Raw genomic sequence first — 20,391 nt, forward strand, 5'->3', positions numbered from 1 at the left:
GTCGTTGTGCGAGTGAAAAACTCGATGACCAAAATTCATTTTATTAAAATTCAGAGAACTGAGGGTCATTAAATCATTAGGTGAGTGATAACTTTGTTGTTAAAGTGTTCAAATTAATACTACTAACTTATAGCAACTTCAGTATTATCAAGCTTATAGTTAACAAATTAGAAAGAGTAAAATCAACCTTCGTCTCCCAATGATACAAAACTGATTTTTAACAAATTAGTTCTCATAATAACTATACAAAAATGGTTAGTCAATTAAATTAAAAAATATAATAGAAGATAAAAAAGTAAAAAAAAATAAAAGATTAAATAATAAAATAATAAATCAAGGAAATAAATTAAATTTGAAAAAGATAAAAGAAATAAAAGAAATAATGGTGAAAATATGTTGATTTCATTGTTTTTTCATCATCATAGGATATTATTAGTTACCTAAATATTATTATTCAATTAATTATTGTCTTAGATTTTCAAATTAATCATTATAAAGTTTCCATTAGTTTTTTAGCATTCTCTCTAGTAGCCAAAGTAGAAGCTCAATTAAAAGTAAGAACTTTTCTTATTATTCATAGTAAGTTCAACCAATGTATGATCTCAATTATATTTTACTATGCCTAATCATGTTTATTTTTTTATCTCTTTATCAAGTAAAAAACTAATTAACAAAAATATAATCTTGATTAATTTTTGATAAAGTTTTTACTTTTAATCGAAGTATAGTCTCAATTATTGGCACATTCTTATTCAATCATATTGAAGTTTTTAACTTCAATCAAAGTATAGTCTCAATTAAAATTAAAAACTTTTTGAATCATATTATTAATATGCATGTAGATTACACATCATGCTAACTAGCTACAATATAAAAATCATTACTTTTACTTGATTCGGGGACAAATATATAGATAAGCATAAATCACAACAATAATCAAAAGAACAAACAAATGTATTTTATCTAACCTCATAATCCAATTGAGAAATTACAGCATAATCAACCACAAAGGCTTAATACTTCATTAAACATAAAAATAGAAGAAAAGAAGGTGAAGATGTTGAAGGGAGTGTAGTTTGTGAAATGGGATCCTCAAATAATGTTTTGTTTAAGTTAGATCACCTTAGCATGTTTGTGGTTTTGGTTTCTACCTATGATGATCATGTGACTCTGTTATGCGAAACAAATATTAACTTCTCTTCTTTCTTTGGGATTTCTTTTCTCCTTAAGCAACATATCATTTTTCTTTTTCTCTCTCCTCTCAATATATTCTCTCTTTTTCTCCTCTCTCCCCTTCCTTTCTCTTCTTTTTTTTTCTTCGTTATCTATTTTTTTTCATCTTTCTCCCTTTCTTCTTTTTTCCTTTTTCTCTTTCTGTCTTTTTTTCTTGATATTCTCTTGTATCCTTTAATCTGGGTCTTCTCAATCTTCTTAGTCTTCTCAAAAGATATATTACAAAATAATCTCATGTTTAAGTCAATTTAAGTCTTAGTTAATGCTAGCATAAATGCTTGTAAAAAAGGTTTCAACTACCTTAATTAGGATATTATTACCCATAATGAAATCAAAACCCAATTATCCAATCATCATTATATAAGTTAATCAGGATTAGTAATCTAATTAGGATATTTGCTAGCTGGTCTACCATGATTATCTATTCTCGTTACACGTAACTACTGAAGGTGCGGTGAAATGTGTTCGGTTCCGAGCTGAGACCCAATATTTGATTGTACCTTACTGGCCCAATCCCAAATATCTAATGCATACATGGACGAGGGATTAACAAAACGTTTTTAAACCATAGTTTATGAATTTATTGAAATTAATTATTTGATAGTTCAGTAAGTAGTATTATTGGTAACCATGTACCCGAAGAAGTATCATTCATGTTATTGCTATAAATTAATGCATCGTACAAGACATCCATAGCAATTTTTTTTTTTGGATTTTCAAGAAATATAAATAAACAATTATTTTTAAACAAATTAAATTATTCATAACTTCAAATTAATTTCCATTCACATAATTTAAAAAAAAATTATTTTTAACTTTCGCATATATTAATTTTAAATTTTTTATTTCTTAGAAGTCTTGTTCCAAACCTAGTCTAATTATGTAAAGATGCTAGCTTAGACAATATATACTCAATAGGAGTTTTGAGTCTTGTTGTGCCCCACGCCAAAATGCATAAGAAATTAACATAATTACTACCGTCTTCATTCCAACACATTAATCTCATCATGTTGTTTTGCTCATGGAGTGTGTGTGTGTTTTGATGAATTTCTTTTCGTTTTTTTCTATAAGAAAGTAGATTAAGAAATTTAATAAGAAGAAGTCATGGGAAACATATAAGAGAATATGACATTAATTTAAGACTTAATGTTTGTGAATTTTTAAGTCAAACTATTTATCATTATGGCTGATGTAAAAATTTCAATTTATTTTGTACTTATGACATTTTGGCAATAATTGATGGCTATTTTCTGTTTGTGAAAATGACGTGTCACTTATTCAGATGTTGAGTGAGCTATTCATATAATAAAATTGATTTGGTTTATTGTGATTTGGGACCTAAAATACTATTGAATCTCAAATTCATGCACTGATCCAGTTTTGAATTTATTGAAAATGTATTTGAAACGACGAAGAAAGCCCTTCCTATATGCCGACATGCTTCAGATTCAAACAATTTGCATTTATATAAGGAAAGAAGATCTAAGATTTGTCTGATCATAAACAAATACAATTCCTAGTTTTTAAAGTAATAGTACGATTAATCATATTTAATTACCAAAAATATTCAAACTTATAGTTCAAATAGACCAATTTTATTATTAGATAAATGAAAAACTAAGTAGTTATTATCACCATAAGATATTCTCGTTAGATATAAGACCACTATTATCAATCTATATAGCTTAGTTTGATCAAAGTCCCACGTTTATTAAAAATAAAACTAATCTAAAATAAAACTAATCTAAAATATATATAAATCTCGCTTTTATGTAAAATTTATGAGATTAAATTAAGTTTAAAATCCACTTCTTACAATTCACTAAATAAACTTTTAATTATAATTTGATAAGTTATCTTATTAACTTAAAAGTGTTTAATACAAATAAAAGATTTCGTTAAATATAGAGTGATATAATTACATTAGTTTTATTATATAAATTAAACTTTTACTTTTAGATAAAACTAAATTATTACATAATTATAATTTTATATTTTTAACAAATAATTAATAATTTTTTTCGTCAAAAAGTTTAGTGCTGCTCTTTATTTTTGGAAAGCTGTATATGTTAATTTATTTTACTTAAACTAGTTAGTCTAATGAACATTAATTAAATTTAACTTCTTCTTTTTTAAAAAATAATTCCTTTATCTTCCAAATAGTTTAAATACTTGTTCATATCAAAATACTTATGCATTTTTTAGACAACAAATAAAAACACTAAAAAGTCAATAAAACTTTGATTATTTTTTAACAAATTTAAAATTATAATTGCATAGTTATATATATTTTTATATGAATACTAATTTTACTTATATAATAATACTTATATATATTTATCAATTTACATCATTTTATATTTATCAACTATTTTATTAAATAATTCTATTAAATATTTCTACTTTAATATTATCAATAAGAAGCTAACTTTCTTATCAAATGCACCAAAAATCTCTAGAAAATAATTTGTTAAACTCCCATCCCACAAATTAAATTATAGTTTTTTTCTTCTGAAATTTAAAAGAAGGAGTTAATTAATATCTCAAAATAATATCTACATTCAAATAAAAATTAAAAACGATATTATCTAGTATATGTCACAAAGACCCAACAAAACATATAATATCTTATTTTAAAATCTTTCTAATAAATTTGTTCTAATTTCAACATTTAAAATATATATACGTACAAATGTATATATATATATATATATATATAATTAAAACTAATAACCAATGTAAACAATGACAAGAGTTAAACTAACTTGAATCAAATTAAAGAACATGACTCACATGGGAAGATTCATTATTTGCTGTTCAATTATTTTGTTACAGCTTAGAGTGCAAGGAACCGGGCCGGTTTTAAGGACCTTGGATTTAATTCATATACTTGTAGATGTACAGTAATGTAAAGTTATGAGTAGCAATTCCTCCAAAATTTTATATGGATTCAAATATAAGTTCAAATAATTATTCTTACACGTAATTAATAGCCAGTAGGAATTATTTAAATATTAGTAATCTTAATTTAAAATATTTTTCATTGAATAAATGAAGAATGTTTTAGAAATGATATATCGTTAATTAAGACGAAATTAGTTTATTATAGCTATATTTATGTCTATAATACAAAATTTTTATTTTCTTATCTTTTAGTTTAGAAAATGTACAAGCTGCTTAGTGGATCTAGCTCTTAGCGAGGCAGTTTGTATTAAAGAAAAATAAAATAAAACTATTATTATAGATATAAAGATGGTAAGATATATTTCTTTTATACACAAATAATTGAATTAAATGAAACATCTGGATGCTCTAACCCATATACAAGAAAAAGGATAAAATAAAATAGAGACGTTTTGAATCTAAACATCCCTAAAACTTCCATTTTTAAGTTTGAACACCCTCTACCACAATAAATAAATAAATAAATATATATATATATATATATATATATATATATATATATATATATATATATATATATATTTCACCCATATCATAAAAATATTCTAGTGCGGACGAAACAAAAATCTCTATAAAGAGGATTATAGTTGTTTTGATTTTTAGCTCAAAGAGTCTACATATCATTTTTTTTTTCATTCTTATACAAATTTGGATCCCTTGTAGATTTTACCGTTAACTCAGGATAGCATGCTACCATTGAGGAAAACATAGATCCATGTCTAGTTCTTAATTTAATATAAGCTTTTTTTTTAGTGTTGTTATCGGCTACATTTCAACCTTTGTCTAATATATTTGCAAAGTTTATAGTAAAAATATGAACAACATTTCTTTTTTTGAGGTTGTTATTCATCAAATTATATCTTCATAAAAAGGATATATCTAGACTAAAGTGTCTGAGGTTAGAGAGTATCATTTGAATAAAAAAAAAATTGAATATGTTTTTAGTCCCTGAACTATTATGTGATTTTAGATTTAGTTTCTCTTTCAAATTTTGGTACACTTTGATTCTTGTCCTTAAAGAAACTGTAATTTCTCGTCCTCCAAAACCAACACCATTCAAATTAGGCTGAGCTGCCTAACGTTTGGCCACGTCTGATGACATGTTTCATGGCTAACGTTTGACATGTTTGATGACATGTGGTCAGTGAGTAATTTACTTCAAACAACATTAGGGTTCCTTAGTTAGGTAAATTGGGTTTTTTTTAAGCGAAAGAAAATTAGGGTTTGTAACTTACTTTTATCTTGAAGGTAAATCCAAAATCGCGATTACGGTTGATGAGTTAGTTTTCTCTTCGATCAATTTGGTTTAGCGCTTGGTGTGGTTGCATTGGTTGTTGCAATTGGTGTGAAAGAAATGTGATTCCAAAGGAAGGTAATTTTTTACTTTTGATTCTTGTTTACAGTTGGTTTTATTTTGATGTAAATTGTTCATGTTACAATGTAGGTTTAGAAATGATTTTTGACATTTCTTTGCATCACACAGGGAAGTTCGTTAACAATAACAAACTACAATTTGTTGGAGGAGAAATACACGTTATAAAAGGAGTTGATCTCGATCAGTGGTATTATTTTGAAGTATTGAGATTTGTTAAAGAATTTAAATATGATGCAGAGTTCAAGCTACTGTGGAAGGGGTCGAAATAAAGACTCATGAACAATCTGATAATACTGAGTAATGACAGGGAAACAATGTTCTTGACTAACTACGCAAAGGGAAATAAGGACGAGGTTGAAATCTATGTGCAACATATTCGTAGTGAGGCAGTTGAAGTCAAGTTTATTGGTTTTGATGAAGAGACAGATAAAGTAGAAATATAGGACATGGAGGATAGGTGACAAAGAATAGGTTAATATGAGATGAAGAGACTTATGTTGGTGAAGAAGAAGGTTATGTTGGTGACGAAAATATATATAAGAATAATTTAAAAAAATTATACGAGATATCTAATATATACTTAGCTAATTTAAGTGAGGTAATTACAAAATCATATTTGAAAAGAGTAATTATGCTCTATTTTTATAAAATAAAAAACATGTTTAAATATTAAAAATAAAATTGTTCAGTTTAAATTTTAAAGCTGGTTAGAAAAATATATACCTTTTTTGTTACATGACAAACATGCAGTTTTGGATAAATGTATTCACATTTTTAATGCATAATATAATTTCAAAAACATTTAAATTTATAACTTTTATTATTTTTATAAGTTTATTATTTTTGAGTAATTAATTGAAACATGTGAAAAATATCATAACTTAAAAAATATGAATTTTGTATTGTTAAAAAATTGTTCGGCATTTACTATTAAAAAAAGAAGAAACTATTCGATTATTTTAGCATAAAAGAAATTAATCAATTACTTATATATATATATATATATATATATATATATATATATATATATTATTTATTAAAAGATAAAATTATTCAATTAAAAGATGACACCAAAATGAAAGTTATCAAATATAAATATAAATTATTATTATTATTTGTATTTCTATAATGTTTATAATATTAGTCATAAATTTAAATTATTTTCAAATATTAAATTAATTTATAATGCTTTTAAACTATATAATTTTTTTAAAATCGTGAAAATATACTAAATACAATCTTAATAAGAGTCGTATATTATTACATTATATTATACTAGATTATATTATATTACATTTATTAATTATAAAAAATATTAACAAAACCTTCACAGAAATAATTACGTGCACCGTCTTTCTGGTAAGGAAAAAATATAATAAATAGAACTTTTTTATCAACGTCCATGAACTATAAATCAAATAACATATTAAAGCTAATAAAAACAATTAAAGTGCAATTATATATCTTTGTATAAAATTTGCAATCATATATCTTTCTATAAAATTAAAGTGCATGAAGATATGCAGCCCCCGTGACACAGCTACCACAGGATAAAACACTGCACTCAGGTTCCTTTTAATTATTAATTTGACTTATTATAGGTTTTTGAGTCACATTCAATTAAAAAAATTATTTTTTTAAATGTAGATTAAATTAAATAGGGTTTATTTAATCCACATCGAATTAAGTTAAAGATAAATTCACCCATAACTATCAAGAACCTTTATTATGTTTTTACAAAAACTTTTTCAATATAATTATATTTTATTTATTATTTTTAATTATGTGATTAGCAATTTTATATTTTTAAAAATTAAAATATTTTTCAATAATATTTGAATAATTTGATTATTTAATTTATTTGTTTATCTAATTATATAAATTGATAATTTAATTTTTAACTATTATCTTCACAATAAAATTTCTTAAAATAAGTAAACACTTTAATTGTATGTTTACAAATAAATGAATTAAGTCAGTAAACTTTGATTGTATAACAATAAAATATATAAAAAAAATTAAGACTCCTTAAATAAATTAATCTACCTAACTTACCAACCAGTGAATTGAATTACAATATATTTTACTCACTAAAATATGAGTCAAATTGAACGGCCACATTTTTAAATCACTTTGACACCCTTAATCCTAGGTAAGAGACACAATATTATTCATAAGGAATTTAAGGGCTTCATTTCAGTAAATGAGGGTGATATTTTTGAGGTCTGTTAATTCATCAGTTCATTTCAGTAAATGAGGGGTGAAATTTGAGTTTTCTTTTAATTCTAGTTTACTTTGGAAAAAAAATAGAGGTAATTCTCTAACATTTATTCACGAAATTATAATTGCAAATGAAATAAATGAGAATCACAGATATAGGTAATCAATCCTAACCTTTATCAAATTGAATTCTAATTTAAATTTAAAAAAATCATTTTTTCAAAATGTGCAAGAGATTATTTTTAACTAAGTTATTTTAAGTGCAAAATAAACTAATCAACCTAGCACAGTAATCATGCCTCTTTGGCCTCCAAGCATAAAAGATAAGCTATTAAGCCAATCAAGGGAACATACCTAAGATACTTTACTACAGCAACCTTGTTTTCTTGGACATTCTGGAGGTTGTCACCAATCAACCAAGGCTGGAAAATCATGTAAAGAGATATGTCCCATATGAAGGCATAAGCCAGCCGTTCTGATCCAAGATAACCCACCAAGTAGTCCCATCTATCTGCTATGCCCCCAAAATTTGCATCCATTCGCCCATAAAGAGCCCACAATAGTGATACAAGACATGCACACCCACCAATGACTCCAACAAGTGGAGCACCATTCGTCATCACCGACTCAAATTGAGAAAGTTTTCTTGGAGCAGTCTCATCAACAGGATCATTCAAGCGGATAGCCATGTATGGGATCAGAAATGCTGGCATCATAGAAAGGAGTTATGATAGGTAATGTAATTACATAAAATCTAAAGGAAGAATAAGTCGAAATAAAATCATTCATCTGTTTCGGATAAAGGAGCATTGCTGTTCTAGTGGAGGTATCAAAAAGACTTGTCAAGCAAGAGAGGTTTGTCAGACATACTGTTTGTCAGGAACATTTGCAGGCCATAGAGGACATCTAGCGACCCTTTATATCTATCTTTCTTTTGATCTGTGAACAGCAATGGGCCAAACAAAAACGTCCAACCAATCACAAAATTGAAGAGTCCTTCGGACATCTGAAATAAGAAAATTATCCAAAATTAGGGAGATTGCTACATCAAATGGTTGTATTTGGTGCCGGTTAATTTGTGCAATGACACTTACAGGATGAAGAACTGGCGCATCAATCAGACGAATTCCAACTACTCTGCCAAAATGGTCAATGTGGAAATCATTGAAATGCAAAGATAACCCTAATAGTTTTCTTAAAAAAAAAACACAAAAAGCAGTATATAGTCCATGTTATTCTTAAAAGAAGCAGATCAAGCTTCAGATCTGTTTGACTTTGAATAAAATAACTTGTTTCAATGCAGTAATGGATTCAAAATCTTTGAGAAGCAGGGGATTTAAGACAATGTTAAAATAACTTGTTTCATTGTTTCCAGAATAATGAATATGTCCGAAAACAAGTTATTTTATTCACACTCTCACAATGGGGAAAAACTGTATTATTATTCTGGAAACAATGAATATGTCCGAAAACATCCAAGGGACCAACCTCCCTTCACACAGGATGAAACAAGTCCTGTCTACTATTAAAGATCGAAACAACGTCTGTCTCAAGACACCTTCCCCCTTATAAAGCTAACCCCCCAAGAGACACTACACAGCCTAACAACCCCCAACACCTCCTAACAGACTATGTTTTGTTTTTATTCCCTTTTCTCCTAACGTAGACCCTCATGGTCCTATCAAAAACAATATATGAAAAAGAATGGGTAAAATGTGGCTATGACGTGGTGTGACACGTTGTGGAAACAGTCACTTAAAAATTGAAACAAAAATAACACAAAGGTTAAGTCTACAACTTTATAATAAAAAAAAAACAGGCTATTTTTCCAGCATTAATTTCATTTCCTGCTACTTTTCCATTTTATTTGGCACATACGACATATGTTACGTACCTGAGTACGAGAACTTGCCGCTCACACCCTTTCAAACTTCCCAAGGCAATAAACAATGGTATTTGAATGAATAAAACTCTTTATTAACTGGAAATATTGGTATCACAATAAACAACCAATAACTGAGAGCAGGGTCTCCGTCAGTTACCTGAGAGCCTAACCTCTCCTACAAAACTCCTTAATCAAAAACTGCCTAAACCCTAGGTTCCTCCTTTATTAATACTAATTACTCCTTCCCAAAAAGGTAAAGAATAATAGTAATTATGCCTATTTATTATAATTATCTGGTAAGAATATTTCTATCCTTATTTACTATATTTACTTCTATAATATCCTGAGGTACGTCCTTTGAGATTCCCGCCTATCCTACTGTTGTCAGTTAGAGCGCTCGTTGTTGCTTCCACTCGCTTAGGACGCTCGTCATCGCTCCACTCGCTCAGCCCTCTTTTTCTCTTCCCCCTATCGTTCGGTCATCGTGCTCCCCCCTTTCCACCGTTCGGTCATCGTGCTCCCCACTTTCAACCGTTCGGCCCTCGTGCTCCCCCCTTTCAACCGTTCGGCCACTGTCCTCTACCGTACGAACCCCTTCTCTCTCTCTCCTATATCTTCTTCTCTCGTAAACTCGCCAGCCCCTAACAACATACATCTATCTCGAAGCTCATGTGTGTGTGAATCTTTTTTCTTCAAAACACACACATGCCATGCTCATGTCCCACGATCTTTATGCTTCACAGTTTATTAGACATCTTTTGCTTTCTTCTCTTTTCTTGTAAGAAAAACTAGAAACACGATAGAAGTAATTAGCAATCACTTCCGCAAGAACCTAAATACAGGATAAGATTGTATACAATAGTTTTCTGCTGGGTATCTGGAGGCACATAATATACAAGGCAAGTCACAGCCTTGGGAATTATCCATACTACATGGCAATATAAAGGTTCCAAACATAAATTTTCATAGATGAAAGGATGAAACAAGTTTCTTCTCTTTTATATATGAAAAGTGACCAAAATATAGTTTTATTGACCAATATAATTGAAAAATGTAAACATGAGAACGTCATCAGTTAATCTCATTTGTCATTGCAATGCTTGTAAATTAATTCAAATTAAAGAATCTCCATTATAAAAAGTTGAAAATAAAAGGAATCAACTCAAACATTATTTGTTACCTAGGTACAATGAGCAACAGGGTACGTACCAAAGTTCATGAAAGGCAATATGAAAAAGAAATTTAGAGAAAGCCCCACAATAGAGTTCCATGTGTCAGAACTTATGGCCCATACAGGATCTCCCTGTCACAATACGAGGAGTCTTTGAGATTTCAAACTTTAAATAATTTATACAATATTAGCAAATAGAAAAAAAATATATACAACATAACTATTCAAAATGTTCCAAATTGCCAAAGCAAAGGAAGAAGCAAAGGAGAAAGTTTTGTTGCCAAAGCTATGGAAACAACTTTCTTTACAATCACTTTAAATTATTAGTTGTACGAAATTAAAGAGGTATAAGGGTACTCAAATCAGAGTTATAAAATTATACTGATACTGCTGTGAAAGATGTGATACATAAATCAAAAACACTAATTCCCTTAATCCTAATAAAGGGAGAAAACAAATAACGAAATAAAAAAAATGATGGAAGCCGAAACTCAGGTATGATTCTCTCCCTGATACAAACAAAAACTCCCTACACTGCTGAGTTTGTTTCAACTTGTGTTCCTCCATTTCCTATTTTATAGCATCGCTTACATAGTTCTAGTAGCCTGGTTACAGAAAAAAAAAAATATAAGACTTGAGGGTCATGTACCTTAAAGCATTCATTCAAGATAGCACACCCAACAAGCACTAAAGATAACAATAATACGCGGCACCACAGAAGGAGCAAATGTTTTGCAGTACCGGCTCCCTTTAGAGTAATCCCTTTTACTTTAACAGTTTCTTATTATTATCTTATATCTAGAAACAAACTTAAAAAGTTAATTTTTCATGCATTCTCACTGTAACAAACTTACCATCCAATGGTCAGTCAATCATAAATCAGTAACAAACAAACATCCATGGGAATCTTTACTACAGTGTAAAAAACAATGTTTAAATTCAAATAGCAATACATGGCAGATGTTCTAATATACTAGCTTTGTTCACATTTAAAAAGAAAATCACACTTTTCGATTTAAAAACTATAAGTAAACGTTAAGTACTTTTACCTTTAATGATACTTTTCTTAAAAGATCATAATTTTAATAAATATCTAACTTTTGGTTTTACCATCATAATATGTAGCAAAAAGGGTATTTTAAGAACAAAATTAAGAGATTAGCAAAATTTGCTTTCTTTAATCAAAACACAGTTAACTCTTTTTTTCTTATAAATAAGAACCGAAACAGAGGTAGTACTAGAAAATTTTCAAATTATTTAATGCCTGTTTCAATATTCAATAATTTCATATTTGATTCCAATTTCATGTTGAAAGTTAAAGTACCAAGTTACTTCCACCTTTTCAATTTTTTGATCCATTTTAGAGCTGAGGATCAATTTGAGTGGTTATCTTAAGACGCACTTGGGAATCAATGAAGACCAAAATCAATTTAAGTTTATAAACATCCTCCTCATATGGCAAATTGAAAATTTGAACAAGGTAAAAAGGGTACGTACAGGGGCATAAGGAAGCAGGAAGAGCCATAGAATGTAGACACCTTCTGCAACCCAAAGCGTAATTTGAAGCACTCTTCTGAGATTGTCTTCACCCTCTTCCGAAGAGAGTATAGATTTCCGGCGAGAAGAAAAGCACAATTGCGTTACCGAAACGCCGCGTTTGGCTTTGATAACGACCGGGGAAAAGCAACGGGTGGAATTGTCGGCTTGGTGAAGCGGTCTTCTGTTGGGCAATTTGGGAAGATGGAGTGGAGATTTTCGGGGCAACGGTTTGAGCGAAAGGAATGGGGGCAGGAACGATGGAGACGACGTCGCTGTGATCGTCACCATAGCTTCAGAGGCTTGGGCATTGAGTGGTTCGCTTCACTGTTCACAATTTATAGAGTAGACGCCAACCTGTAAAGATATCAATTTCTATTATCTAAAGTTAAAATAAAGTTAGGTTAATTACATTAAATAACTACGAACACACTACAAATTTTATAAATCAATTTTTCACATACTCTATCATTATATTTCATCATTCCGTTATTTGTTAATTGTTCCACGGAATATTTTGCATTTTTAATTAGGTTAATTAATTTTTAAATTAATAATAAATTTAAATCTTTTTAATTGAATTTTTATTAATATTTTTTGTTTTATTAGATTTTCATAAATAATATGATGATCAATAAAAAGAAGAATTAGATTAAATAAAAATTGTAAATACTTGATGCTTTTGTTAGGTCGAAAACTATCATTGTTCCATGAGCTTTCAAAGTTCTTTTTTATTTTTTATTTGATAGTCTATATTTAATTGTTCAGTTTTTTCATGGTTATCGGTCTATTGAGATACTTATAAAAAATATCCTGATGCTTAAATAAGTATTCAGTTTTACTTATTCTAACAAATGTAGGTGATGAAAAAGTATTAATTACCTTACCTAAATCCTATATTTATAGTATCCTTGATGGACTTTTACCTTTTAGGACGCCTAATCACATCATAACTTGTTTATGAAGGTAATTCCTGGATTATGCTCTTAACCTTGATGTCCCTGGGCTTCTTGACTATAACATTTGGTACCGCCAATAACATCTCTTCAATCAGGTGAACACTTGTCTTCGTGTGCTTACACCGATATATTGAGGGTCAATAATTGAAAGTTCTTTGTTTAAGGTTTGATAGTTCAGTTGTGATCATGCTTGAGGGCTGTAACAAACATTGGTTCTCCAAGCCTGATTATAAGGCATACGTTCGTACAAGGGTTTGCAAAAAAAAGACTACTAGCCCCTTAGGTTCGAGAAGGCCCAACCACCAAGGGGTTCATTCAAAGGGTCATGCACTCAAGTCAACCTTGTTATGTCAAAGTGATGTGAAGCGTCACGACACATCCATTGTTGGATGATGTTTGATCCTACGGTTAGGGTTTGATGATTGTTGACCTGCCTTGACCTTGGTCCCTCTATAAATAATGGTGTGCTCCCTTGTGTTTGCTTTCTTTATTCCTTCTTTAGAGTTGTGTTCTATCATTTGAATAATAAGGTAATAATGTTAGGATTTATTATCATTTAATCATTTAAGAAGTTTTTAGGAAATGAAGGTTAAGGGTATGTGGATATTGCATTGACTATGTCTGTCTCAAAGTCATGTTCCAATAGGAGAAATACCATATGAAGTGCACCATCAAGTGGTGGAACTAAGGCTTCACTCAATGGTAGGATTGGCAATGAAGACGTCGTACTACAATTGGTCAATATTTTTCTCCACTAAAATCATGGAAAATCAATATATAATGTAAGAATACACCACAAAAATTTCTAGAATTTTAGAAATAGTATAAGTATCCAAAAAAATGTAAAGTATAGAAAAATTGGTGAAAAATAAAAATAAAATGAAAAACATACCTTAAACTATATATTTTGAAAATTCCAAAAGAAAAAAACACCTTCAACGATGGACAACGTGTCGTCACCCTGTTTCCAACAACTTTCATTTATGGAGTGTCTCTATTTGAGGTCTATGCCAAAAGTTACGACAATTTGAAGTTTACAAAACTCAAGATTAAACTAAAAGTGCAAAAGCACAATCTTTAGGACACACAACAATGACTAGTGAATGAAAACACCAACCTTAATGAAAAATGTAATCGGGAAGAATGAAAGCTTCAACCCAAACAAGCACCATAATGACAAAATAAAGTGAAATGAGTTGAAAAATTTTCTCCTACGAGTTTAGCATTGTTGTTGCACTTTGGTGGGAAGTTTCGCACAAATATAAAAGACAAAGATGGGGATACTAACTTTAAAAGGAAAATTGACCTTAGACCTACTTACAACATATGTCAATTAGTCATTTAATATTGGCCTTAGGACTAAAAAGCGTGACTAATTGATGTCTGTTACAAGTAAGTTAGATGTCAATTTGGATAAAATATTTATAAAAATGTTACCATGCATTTTAATTTGAAATTTACTACTTATGACGTGGATATTGTGATATTATAAACTTTTTTTGCACTAATGATACCTTTGACTTGATTTTATAAGTTTTTTCATAAGTCTTTCGTTAAGAACAGTTTAATCTTGACCCATTTATATTAAATGTAATAATTAACATGTTTAACGTATTTAGATGATCAGTTGAATATGATAAAAATGATGAACCTATTTCTCCTAAAGACTATCAATTATTCCGTTATACTCGTACAGTACACTTTTCAAATATTTTTAGCGAGTCATTAAAATGAAACAAAACCATTTTACAAAAATTAGAAAATAAAAAATAAAACTAAAATCAAAACGACTAAGTACCTTTTATTTTTTTTTCAATCCCGTGCGAGAGCGGTAATTTTTTCCTCGATTTCCAAAACGACGTCGTAGTTCGTGGACCAGGGCCATTTCAATTCTTCCTTTCGTCTGCACCCCCTTGTTTGCTTTTGGCGGAGAAGGGAAAAGGAAAATCCTGAATTTTCCCGCCAATTTTTCTTCGATCCGAACAATGGCACCGAAATCCGATAGCGCCGAAGGTACCATCTCCGCCGCACACCTTTCATTTCACAGTTCTTACCTCAAATCCTAACATCTCTCACTTTTTCATTTCACAGCTATCGTGTTGAACTTCGTCAACGAGGTAAGCAACAACACCTTTCCTAATCTGGTGCTTCGCAACTCATCTCACGCGATACGCCTTCATTATAGCAAGAAAAATTAAAACTAAACTAAAATCACCTCATTTGTAATGGTGGTTTCAATTTTGATTTTTACTTTTTTGAAATTTGATCAGCAAAACAAGCCGGTGAATACGCAGAACGTGGCGGATGCATTGCAGAAGTTCAACCTGAAGAAAGCGGCGATTCAGAAAGCGTTGGACAACCTCGCTGATGGGGGACGCATTTCGTTCAAGGAGTACGGTAAGCAGAAGATATATCTCGCGCGGCAAGATCAGTTCCAAATTCCCAACAATGAAGAACTTAACCAGATGAAGGAACAGAATGCTGACATGCAAAAACAGCTAGAAGATCAGAAAAAGGTTATCAGTGAGGTTGAAGCAGGTATAGTATATGTACTCTACTATAGTCATGGACCCTATTTGTTAGGAAGCAACATTTTATGTAGTTTGGACATGTTTAGATAAACTTAAAAATTAGAAAACAAAAAATTAAGTAAGCACCTTCACAAACTAAATTAGTTTATCTATAAACTTAAAAAAAAAAGCTTTTTTAGGCAACTTAACATGTGAGAGTTTTTGCAAATTAACTTAAACTTACTATTGTTTAAGGTTTATTGAGGAACCGATTTTATATTTTTCTTCTTAGTTGTAAGTGTTTACCAGAATTTATCTAGACAGGTTCTTAGTGTATTCACTTAGTTAACAGATTGGAAACATTGAAAGACGATCAGATGACTGGTATACTTTAATAAATTGGACTTGAAACATGTATCTGAGATTTGGTTTTGATTGGTGTCGAGTTGCCTGATTTCCATCTAAAGGATTCGATTGGGCGACTGTAACAATTATGTGAATTATTGAGTATACTAAATCTGGGTGATTTGGTTTTGTCAATTAATTCACGCAATCATGCAGTTAGTGAAGCGGAGTTGTTAAACGAAGATTAGACAACTCATTTTGTCTTTGGTAAATTAGACTTAAAATAGAAATTCAATATTGAGTAGTTCTTCTTGAAGTAATTCTAATTCACTGATTGTGTGTATGCGTCAAATTTTTTACTGTGGCAAATTCGGACACAATGTGGATGCCTAGGATGTAATGTTATTATGTAGAATGATAAGGGTTTTGTGTCGTTAAGAAAGCACTTTCAGTTTTTTATTTTTTGGCTACAAACTTAAATGAAGTAATTACAGAATATTTTTCACATTGATTTCGTTGTGTTTCTTAGTTTAAATTACAAAAATAAATAAATAAAGATAATTTGACATTTTGTAATTATATGTGAAATAGAAAATAAATAGAAAACTCTTTTTTTGTGACTAAACAAACAAGTCCTTAGAGTACCGCTGTGGAATGATCTTAATATGACTGCTGCATTGCTTAATAATTATGTTATAGAAACATTTCATTCTGGATTCTAGTTTTCTTAGATTTGGAACAATTGAGAATTTGAAATTGTGGACATAACTCTTGATCTTGCAATCTATGAATGTAACTTCGTGGTGCAGAAATTAAGTCGTTGCAATCAAATTTGACACTGGAACAGATCTTTGAAAGAGAAGTGAACCTTAGATTGGAGGTAGCTGTTGTGGACGCTTGTGTTTTTTTTTTAATTTCTTGAAAGGGAATTGTTGGTGATTGTTCTAGCTGTTTCAACTAAGATGTTTTGAATTTTATGTTCTGTTTCAGGTTCAAGAAATGGAGGAGAAATTGACTAAGTTACGTGGAGGTGTTACTCTGGTGAAGCCAGAGGAGCGCAAGGCAGTTGAGGGTATGTTGTCAGAGATGATAGGTCACTGGAGAAAGCGTAAAAGAATGTTCAAGGATTTATGGGATACCCTTACTGAGAACTCACCTAAGGATCCCAAAGAATTTAAGGTTTCTTTCTTGGCCTGTCACATCCTTAGATCTTATTCGTTATTGTTAATGTTTCTGTCATCATGTTGATACTTGTATGTACTTCGCAGGAGGAGCTTGGAATAGAATATGATGAAGATGTTGGGGTGAGTTTGCAGTCGTATAATGACCTGATTCAAAATGGTAAGAAGCGGCCCAGGGGGCAGTGATGTATTTATTGAAATCAACAAATAAGAAATACAGATTATTTGGTGTTCTGACCACAGTATATATTACTGCAAAATACAGACAGCTTATGCATTGAGTTTTTACAATTCTGATCTAGTTTGGTTTTATTCACTTTACAAGCCTAGCTCATCACTAGAGCATCGTCTCAATGCAATATATTATTATTACTATCTCTTTTGGCCCGGCATTGGTCCTCTTTACTTTGACTACTATTCTGGTACTCATGATTCAAGGGCATAAAACATTATCTTTATTGTTGAACTTCATATCTACTGAATAATGAAATTGGCTGGGAAACAAAACTAACTCTAAGCAGAAAGCACTCGTAATCCATTTTTGAGAAGAAACTGCGTGCTCCCTTCTTAAAAATCTTACCCAGGGTTTTCCTGGTATACTCGAGTATGATAGTTATTAGAAAAATCCTACTATCATGAGTTGAACATCCCTTCGATAAATTTTAGTATTATGTTTCAAATTGTCAATCTGAGCTAGGAAATACCATTAGATGGTTAATAAATGGTTTATTCTAAAGTTAATGACATTCCAGGTTTTTTCTGCAGTCATATTTCTGTGTGATCACATATCAACCTGCTTCCTATGTCCTCCTACTTTTATGTTGTAATTGCAATAAAGAAGAGAGGGAATGCCCAACAGTAATTTTACATCGAATTAATTAAATTAAAAATTTAAACAATGAAAAACATATTGACATTCTGATTACAAATCCATGAAACAAAATTTAAAGAACCAATCCATAGCACACTTAGCTAAGCTACCAGAAAAACTTCAACCTGAGGCCCTACATGCAATCATAGACAGTAATTTTGCATTCATCTAGACCTCACTGAAATTGGCCTCTTATGCAAATCCAACTGAGGCACACCCTGCATCTTGGATTCTGACACTGTATTTAATACTAGTTTCCTGGAACCTGAATTGACATCTATACCAGCACCATAACTTGAAGATGCCTTCTTGGAAGATTCATTTTTATTCTGATTGTTATCAGTCTCATCATCACTATCATCAAAAACTACTTCCTCTTCAAAAGGATCACCCTCAATTTCAGCATCCACTGAGTCATTAGCCCCCATCAAAACCTTATCTGTTGAATTTCTACTTATAACGTCTTTTGACCCTTTTAACTCATCTGTATCCTTGTTAAAATCTTCTCCTTGTGTTTCACCGAAGATTTCCTTTCCCATTTGACGTTTCGCATTATCATGTCCATCCTCCACTTTTCTTGTTCGAGGGCCTGGACTATCATAATCATCAGGATCATGTGACTCAGATCGGGAGAGTTCCACTGCTGCTCTTGCAGCAGCAGCAGCATATGCTGCTGACTCGAATGCTGCCTGTGCTGCATCAGCTACGTCCTTGTACTTTTTTTTGCCCTTAAAGGAATCAGTTAACTCCTCATTTTTTCCTCTACTAGGCAAAATGCTTTCATTCTCTTCCTCTTTCTCAGGTCCACGCTGGTTTTCCAATTCTACAGCGGATTGTTCCTGAAATGTTATCACCAGATGCCATAAGTAGCTGTTTTTCAAATGTATATACAACTAGAAACTGTAAATATTGCTGGCTTAGATTTTATACCTCAACTGAAACAGCAGTTACTTCAAGCTGCAGAACAATACCATTCTCAGAAGCAATGTCTTTGAGTACCTTCATTCTGCTTTCCAGGATTGGCATCCTTGTTGACAGCTTTTGTATCATCTATGAAAAACGAGATAAAGAGATTGTAAAATAGTGTCCAGAGAAAAACTAATTAAAATCAGAACATTCTATCTTCTACATAAATCCTGGTTCCTAAGAGGCAAAACAAAATAGCGGGAAGGCAACAGTATCAGACATAAAATAACAAAGATTGCTGATTTTCATGTCATATACATACCTGAGGATGGACGCCACAGTTGTTCCTCAACTCAATAGAACGAGCAGCAAAGTCCTTGCCAAACCGCGAGGTCAAAACGGCACGAATCTCTTGAATCTCCGGAAAATCTCCACACCTTGATGCTGCATAGAGCAACCCCGACGCTGCCTCTTTCAGTTCCTCGGGACATTCCCTACAACAAGAAGACCAAACCCATTATTTCAAGAGAAAATTAAAACCAATCCCTTCACCGAACAAATTACCCTTAAACCAACCTTTCTTGTTCAATGAGGTGGACCCTTTCGATCAAGAGGTTGCAGTATCCTTCAATCCTGTCATACACATCCAGCATGTTCTGATCCTTGATCACATGCTCAACCTAAAAGAAAAACAACCCAGTTTTAAGTTAGCTAGATGATATCATATATGTCAGTGGATTGATGTTGTAAACAACTTTACACTGATAATGCAAAGAGATTAAATTGAAAAAAGTTGTCTTTGATAGAGAAGATATATAAGATGTGTAACATCTTACTCTAAGTGAAGCACGTTCAAGGTGACCCAGTTGGAGGAGTTCAAGGACATCAGAACGTGCATGTCTAAGGCGAGCCTGGCGCTGGTTCTTGAGAACAGCGAGACGTGAGATGGCAAGGTTAGCAATAGCCTTGAACTTTGCAGCCTTGAAGGTTCTACCAAGGAGAGCATCTAGCTTCTTACCCATAGATAAGAACAAAACAACACACCCAATTAAGTGTGTTGATGATACCAATGACAGTGTCAACAGCAATGGCAGGTAACAAAGAAGCTTGCTCAAAATGAGAACCTCTCCGTGATGTCAAAGAAAGAGAGAGAGAAATGGAGGCTTTATATGGTGATTTTGAGAACAAGTGTGCCAGTTGGCATTTCACTGATATTTTCCTTGCAAAAAGATTTT

At 31.0% G+C, this 20,391-nt stretch overlaps 3 protein-coding genes across 3 annotated transcripts; 1 reads left to right on the forward strand and 2 right to left on the reverse strand.

The window, feature by feature from the left end:
• Positions 1–7,967: 7,967 nt before the first annotated feature.
• Positions 7,968–12,730, reverse strand: LOC108334716 (uncharacterized). Its single transcript, XM_017570637.2, has 5 exons — positions 12,346–12,730; positions 10,887–10,980; positions 8,887–8,924; positions 8,663–8,798; positions 7,968–8,498 (listed from the first exon to the last, which is right to left on the reverse strand). The coding sequence occupies exons 1-5, from the start codon at positions 12,673–12,675 to the stop codon at positions 8,086–8,088; spliced, it is 1,011 nt and encodes a 336-aa protein (XP_017426126.1). The 5' UTR covers positions 12,676–12,730; the 3' UTR covers positions 7,968–8,085.
• A 2,481-nt stretch (positions 12,731–15,211) lies between these two features.
• Positions 15,212–17,754, forward strand: LOC108334576 (homologous-pairing protein 2 homolog). The gene is made up of 6 exons (XM_017570437.2): positions 15,212–15,356; positions 15,435–15,460; positions 15,614–15,881; positions 17,008–17,078; positions 17,189–17,377; positions 17,467–17,754. Exons 1-6 carry the CDS (start codon positions 15,329–15,331, stop codon positions 17,563–17,565), a joined length of 681 nt encoding a protein of 226 aa, XP_017425926.1. The 5' UTR covers positions 15,212–15,328; the 3' UTR covers positions 17,566–17,754.
• A 487-nt stretch (positions 17,755–18,241) lies between these two features.
• Positions 18,242–20,309, reverse strand: LOC108334575 (uncharacterized). The gene is made up of 5 exons (XM_017570436.2): positions 19,993–20,309; positions 19,733–19,836; positions 19,479–19,650; positions 19,181–19,300; positions 18,242–19,089 (listed from the first exon to the last, which is right to left on the reverse strand). The coding sequence occupies exons 1-5, from the start codon at positions 20,176–20,178 to the stop codon at positions 18,415–18,417; spliced, it is 1,257 nt and encodes a 418-aa protein (XP_017425925.1). The 5' UTR covers positions 20,179–20,309; the 3' UTR covers positions 18,242–18,414.
• Between the last annotated feature and the right edge of the window lie 82 nt (positions 20,310–20,391).

Source organism: Vigna angularis, chromosome 10, assembly GCF_016808095.1.
Source record: "Vigna angularis cultivar LongXiaoDou No.4 chromosome 10, ASM1680809v1, whole genome shotgun sequence".
NCBI lineage: Eukaryota > Viridiplantae > Streptophyta > Magnoliopsida > Fabales > Fabaceae > Vigna > Vigna angularis.

What these genes read in the sequence shown, in the direction of transcription:
- LOC108334716 (XM_017570637.2), bottom strand. Translation starts at nt 12,675, where the DNA reads ATGGTGACGATCACAGCGACGTCGTCTCCATCGTTCCTGCCCCCATTC. An exon ending in TCCTGCTTCCTTATGCCCCT is followed by an intron (nt 10,981 to 12,345) that starts GTACGTACCCTT and finishes GTATTGTGACAG; the next exon opens with GGAGATCCTGTATGGGCCAT. An exon ending in GCAAATGTTCCTGACAAACA is followed by an intron (nt 8,499 to 8,662) that starts GTATGTCTGACA and finishes CTATGATGCCAG; the next exon opens with CATTTCTGATCCCATACATG.
- LOC108334576 (XM_017570437.2), top strand. Translation starts at nt 15,329, where the DNA reads ATGGCACCGAAATCCGATAGCGCCGAAG. An exon ending in GAAATCCGATAGCGCCGAAG is followed by an intron (nt 15,357 to 15,434) that starts GTACCATCTCCG and finishes TTCATTTCACAG; the next exon opens with CTATCGTGTTGAACTTCGTC. An exon ending in TATCAGTGAGGTTGAAGCAG is followed by an intron (nt 15,882 to 17,007) that starts GTATAGTATATG and finishes TTCGTGGTGCAG; the next exon opens with AAATTAAGTCGTTGCAATCA.
- LOC108334575 (XM_017570436.2), bottom strand. Translation starts at nt 20,178, where the DNA reads ATGGGTAAGAAGCTAGATGCTCTCCTTGGTAGAACCTTCAAGGCTGCA. An exon ending in TTGAACGTGCTTCACTTAGA is followed by an intron (nt 19,837 to 19,992) that starts GTAAGATGTTAC and finishes TTTTTCTTTTAG; the next exon opens with GTTGAGCATGTGATCAAGGA. An exon ending in ACTGTGGCGTCCATCCTCAG is followed by an intron (nt 19,301 to 19,478) that starts GTATGTATATGA and finishes CGTTTTTCATAG; the next exon opens with ATGATACAAAAGCTGTCAAC.